Here is a 6,289-nt window from a genome sequence, read left to right on the forward strand (position 1 = left end):
CATACATGTCTGCGAAATCATATGATGGCACAGGAGCTTAAAGTTTGAAGTTATGCTTCTTCTAATAAAAAGTAATACATTTTGTAACTGTGTATTCGCTCCTTTTATAATATAAATGTGTGCTTAAAAAAGAAGAAGAAGGCGGCCAAGTTTCAGAAGCAAAACGAAATTGTGCCAAAATTGCTACTGTTTTATTTTCCTATCTACTACTGGGAATATGGATGCCAACTTGTTCTCACTTAACTATGACGTGTGAAAACTAACCAATGATTCTAATATTGTTTTTTCAAGGCTTCATTGACCATCCTTAGTGTACTTTTATGGTTGAGATTGAAAAAAAATCCTTAAGATTTTAGTTAGCTTTGAAATTAAGAACTAAAATTATGACAATTTTAGCCAAAATTTCATATATAAATCCAATTGATGTGTGTGTGTGTGTGTGTGTGTGTGTGTGTGTTTTGCATTTGTAAGCAATGATTCTTATTTTGGCCTAAAAGAAATGACTATCAACTTTGGCGTAAAAGAAGGTGTGTCTAAGCAGTGGTTTCATTTTTTGCCTGCCTATAGATAGGCTTAGTGTTGGTTTTTTTAAAACAAAAATTGGGTTGACTACAAAAGAAAATTTAAACAAAAGGTTGAGACATCTATACTTTGGGGATTTACCCATATTTATGTATCTTTGTGCCTACCTCCCTTTTCCCTCTTGTAATTCATGCATTATGTTTTTATATCCCCCCATTTTTCTCTGGTGCTCTATTCTCTTGTAATTTATGCAATATGTTTTGCTACACCTTTGTATATACTCAATTGAAATGTGGATTTAATTCATCCATCTATGATTCTATCTATGTGTTGATTTGAAAAAAGGGAGATTCCATTGAAAATTGAAATGTGGATATAATTTATCCATCTATGTCTCTGTATATGCCTTGATTTGAGAAAAGGGAGATTCCATTGAAAATGGAAATATTGATACCTTAGGTTTCACTAAAAAAACTTTTGTGAATAAGTAATCTATCAATTTGTAATTTTCTATAAGGGTATATTTGTGCCATTAAGTTGTACATTGTGGGTTTGGTGGTGTTGGTTGGGGGAAGACCTAAAATTTGAAGTCTTTTGTAATGAAGTAGATTTGGTGCACATGCACATGGGGAATGGGCTTAGGCACATGGGGCTTAGGGACATTCACATGTGTCTACTTTTTGGGCCTTGGGTTATATTAGACATAGGGGCTTAGGGACATTCACATGTGTCTACTTTTTGGGCCTTGGGTTATATTAGACATAGGGGTCATGGTCATTGTATCACTTTACCATTTTATCATATGATACACCTTTCTTGAAGCTTTCATGGCCGAGTCTTCTAGGTCTGTTGTGGAAGAGCACTTGCCACTTATCACTTCCTCTTGCTTCACCTAGGTTGGTCCTTGCTATATCTCCCCCAGGTGATCTCATGTGAAGTGTAAGGGGGACCCTTGATCCCTTCATTATCCCTAGTACTCCCACATCCTCCCTTAGATCCAATGTTTTGACTTTTTCTTAAGGTGCTTAGGGTTTTATCTCTTTCCTTGCCTAGAGTTTTGCCTTTGGTGCTAGGCATATATTCCAATTATGTAGCCTCATTTGCAAGCTTACCAATGGGAGACACATCTAGATATACCTATATTCCCTTAGCCCCACTCTTGTCTTTTTCTACACCTTCATTGCACGCTTACCAACAATGCGAGACACATCTAGATACCTATATATCCCTTAGCCCCACTCTTATATTTCTCTACACCTTGATTTCTCTTATGCCACTCACCCCTTGCTTATATGTCCCAAGGGCGAACATGCATGAGCTAGCAACTTGGGGAGCTAGGTGGGATCATCCATCATCAACATGTTACAAAAACACTTCTTGAACAACTTTGCCCATCGAGATGCCGTTTCTAGCCATGTAATGAGCTTTGAGGTCTTCTACCCATGCAGTATATCTTGTAAGAAAACATGAAGACGACTTGTCTCTTTCGACAAAATCGATCGGGAGTGAGGTCTTGAAAACTATACCTTTTCTGATATAAAGGATGAGGAAACTTCTTCAATCCTAGAGCTCTTGCTCCCCAGCTTAACTTTCAATTGCTCTTTTGCTATCTAATGTGCTTTTGAGTAGCAACATCAAAGCCCACATTGTCGATGAAGGACTTAGGTTGTTCTTTAATTGCTAGCCTCTTTACATTGTTGACAACTTCATTGTCCAAGTCTCCCTAGGGAGTTTCCATTTCTTCTTCTTCTTCTCTCTCTCTCTCTCTCTCTCTCTCTCTCTCCTAATCCACCTCCTCCCCATGATCCCCACTCTCCTCCCCCTTCTTGCATGGCAGTAGCCCAAATCTCGTGACGGTGGCATACATGTGGCAAGTACTCTCAATAGCGCCCATCTCCCAAAGTCTCTTGCCGTGTGAATGTTGGGTTCAAGCTGGCGGACACACGTGAAGCCTGTAGCCAAATTAATGTTTTCTCTCTCGAGAGAGAAAAAATCAACCACGAAGTTTCTCAAAAAGTGATTGGGTGTATGGTTGAAATGTCGTGGTCGGAGACTGGGGGCTCCAATAGTTGCGAGTCCTACAAATTAAGGGTTTCACACACGTGCGACACAGTAAGGAAGGACTGTCGCGACTCGCGAAAGAGGCTCCCTATAGATGTGAGGGCAGCAAAATAGAGAGAGAGAGAGAGAGAGAGAGCCCTATAGATGTGAGGGCGTAATATCGCAGCAACATAGAGAGCGAGAGAAGAGAGAGGGACTTTGTAGGTAGTGTTGAGGGCGTTTCAACTGACGGTGATCATCAACTCAGTCTTTGATGCAGGTCTTGCAGCTCGCACTAGGTGTAGCCGTTTTGGCGGTTTTACTTACAGTGGCCGTGTGGGTTTCTATGATCGTCTTCATCACAATAAAAGCTAAGCGGAATTCGTCGCTTCCGGAAAGCACTGCCGTTCCCCGGTACAGCTACAGGGACCTGCAATCAGCTGCTCATGGATTTGATGAGAAGAATAAAGTGGGTGAAGGCAGATCTAGCATTGTATACAGAGGCGCGCTAGCAGACGGGTCTCTTGTGGCGATAAAGAAGCTCAAGGAGGGGTTTAAAAAGGGGGCTGCTTTCACCAGCGAGATAGGAATCATTAGCAGGATTAGCCACCGCAACTTGTTGAGCCTACAAGGATGGTGCTGCGAGGAAGGAGAAGCTCTGCTTGTCTACAATTACATGCCCGAAAGCCTGGATAAGTACCTCTTTGGCAGCAAGAAAGGCTCTCTCAACAGTGAGGCCAGGCTCCGAATTCTTCAAGGGGTGAGTGCTGCTTTGGAGTATCTGCATGAGAATTGCATCTTGCATAGAGATGTGAAGGCAGCAAATGTGTTGCTGACTGAAGGATTTGAGCCGATGTTGGGAGATTCTGGGGTTGCCCGTCTCATCGCCCAGCACAAGCGTGGGCGGCTGCCCGCCTACGTCGCCCCGGAAGTGGCGCATACTGGAAGGGCCACCCAAAAGGCGGACGTGTACAGCTTTGGCATATTGGCCTTGGAATTGGCCTCAGGGCGCCCGGCCATGCATGGACAGAGTTACTTAATCGACTGGGTGTGGATGCTCCACGAAAGCAACAAGCTCATGGATGCCCTGGACCCAAGCATGCATGACAGTGCACCTACCCTCCAGGATACATCATCATCGGGCATCACAGTGTGTGTGGACAAGGAAATGCAATGGAGATGCGTGCTTCATGTGGCTCTCATGTGTTGCCACCCTTTGCTCGAGGCTCGCCCCACCATGCAAGAAGCTGCGCGGGTGCTCCACGACGCCAAAATTCTGCCTCTACCGCCCGCCTGCCCGACCCCAAACTCTGGCTCTACAATATCCCCACCGGCGTGAATCCGCCCGCCGCCTTCCGCCCATTTTTGGAAGATTTCCTTCCTTGACCCTCTTTTTTTTTTTGGCAACTCTTGGTAGACCCCACCCCATAGCACCAACCAGGCCTGAAATTCGCAACCCTACCTTGGCCTTCGATTTGAGACCTCACGAAGAAAACTTGCTTTTCGAGTTGGCCTTCAAATGATAAAAGAGTTTTTAAGGATAGCCTTTTAAAAAACAATATACTAAAATATTTTCTACCAATAATAAAAAGATGATGTATTTGAAATTTTCAATAAGTCACTATTTTGTAGTTGTAACATACTCTTGATGTTGATTATTATTTTTGTTTTTTTGTTTTAAGCTTATCCACATCGAAAACCCTTTTCAATCTTAAGTATTTGACACTCAAACCTTGGGAGACCATTGTAAGCAATAATGGCTAGGCACCAGGGACAATCCTAGACAGTGTTGAGAATTGGTTTCCCTCACTCGTTAAAAAAACTCCCAATCTCCACATCAGTTACTCTTGTATTGTGGCAATGGATTGAGGCCTACAAGCTTTCATGGCTACCGAAGCCTCATAATGTTGTCATTTTCAATGAACTAAGTCCATCTTGAGCCTTGTACTTTGTATTGTGCAGTATTGAATTTTCGGGCAGGGCTTGTAGTAGCCAACTTTCAGGAGCTTTGGAACCTCATGAGTCATAATGGAGTAATTTCGGCTTTGAAATTTGGGAAAGCTCTGACAACATAGCAATGTGTAGATCAATAGGAGATAGGGTTATCCTAGGAAGCTTGAGAAATGATGAAGAGGCACAAAGGAAGGGTCTTGCAACAAAAGAAAGGGGAATGCGTGAATGGTAGAGGAGAGACTCCAAACCACAAGATTAAAAGAAGGTATTATCCATTATGAGTATTGAAATATTACTTAATAATATATTTTCTAAAGGCATAATACTAGGTATTAGCTAGTTACCGATTAATAGTTGAAATTAAGTAGCTAAAACTTATGTTATTATTTGCCTACGTCTAGGGCCTAGGCTCTAGTATTTAAGTCTTATCTTTAACTTGATTATATATAGTCAAATGTGATGATTAATTAAATTAAATTTTAAAACTTATATTTTGAGATAGGACTTCTTTTTCTAAATAAGAGAATCAACATACTAGACTTCAACACTTGACAACCAAAAATTGGGATTGAGTTTCTTTTGGAACCCAATTTTGCCTTGGACTTCTCTTTGACACCCAGATTATGAATGGCAACGATTGAAGGTGCAAGAAAGGGGCTACTCGGGGCATGGAGTAGGCATGGGTGTAGGTCACCATCCTAAGGCAATACTCAAGGCATGCAATAGGCATGGGTGTAGATCACCATCCTAAGGCAATAGCCAAGAAGGCCATAGAAGTTTAAGCCAAGAAAGCTCCAAGAAAGGTGCAGGATATGATAAAATGGTAAAGTGATATAATGACCATGAACCCTATGTCTAATATAGCCCAAGGCCCCAAAAGTAGACACATGTGAATGTCCCTAAGTCCATTCCCCATGTGCATGTGCACCAATCTACTTCATTACAAAGCTCTGATACTACCAATGTAAGAAAGGGGCTACTTAGGCCATGGGTGTAGGTCACCATCCTAAGGCAATAGCCAAGAAGGCCATGGAAGCTTGTTTCTTCTTGACTATCACCTCCAGTGTACTCGTAGAATGTCCTTGTAAAATCTCTTTGCAATAAATACCTTTTTCCATAATTCTTTGTATAAATTTAGGCCTTTTTCCATAAGTACGCCTAGAGAGAGAAAGTTATTTTTTGTCTAGACCTAAAGCAAGATCTTCCCCTTAGCCAAGGATAAGGGTCTAGAAGATGTAGACTTGAAGGAAGACCTTACCCTTAGGCATCAACCTCAGACATACCTTTTTGGAAAGATGAACATCGTAGTAGAATCCACGTGGAATTAGATGCTATAGATGTCACCAGCAAGGCCAATAAATTAAAAGTTTTTATAGATGTCACCAGTTGATGCTATAGATGTCACCAAGCGAGGCCATTAGATTAAAGGTTGTCCAAATGAACCTAGACCTACTATCTCTATCCAAGGTTGCCAAGGATTCCTACCTCAAATTTGGGAAAAAATAACTTGGATGATTTCCTACTTAGATAACTACTCCTAAGATAATCATGATTGTTGACCCGGCGGTAGAGGAAGAAAGAGGCCGAATCCATGTGGCTATAGAACCCCAAGGTTTTGTATTACTAATTCTTTTCTCAACTTTTTGTTTTGTTTTGTAGGTCTTCTAATCCTCTCTTTCAACTTCACCAAAAAGAGGTAAATTCCTTTCTCTCTTTCCTCTTTTCGATTTTGTATGTATGCATTAGGTTATTAGGGCTTTTGTATGTATGCATT

General features: G+C 41.5%; 1 protein-coding gene across 1 annotated transcript; it reads left to right on the plus strand.

The window, feature by feature from the left end:
* Nucleotides 1–2,559: 2,559 nt before the first annotated feature.
* LOC147642154 (L-type lectin-domain containing receptor kinase VII.1-like) lies at nucleotides 2,560–3,901 on the plus strand. The gene is made up of 2 exons (XM_086803939.1): nucleotides 2,560–2,634; nucleotides 2,843–3,901. The coding sequence occupies exons 1-2, from the start codon at nucleotides 2,560–2,562 to the stop codon at nucleotides 3,899–3,901; spliced, it is 1,134 nt and encodes a 377-aa protein (XP_086660065.1).
* The last annotated feature ends 2,388 nt before the right edge of the window (nucleotides 3,902–6,289 follow it).

Source organism: Cibotium barometz, chromosome 1, assembly GCF_041138505.1.
Source record: "Cibotium barometz isolate CiBa-2024 chromosome 1, ASM4113850v1, whole genome shotgun sequence".
Taxonomy (NCBI): Eukaryota; Viridiplantae; Streptophyta; class Polypodiopsida; order Cyatheales; family Cibotiaceae; genus Cibotium; species Cibotium barometz.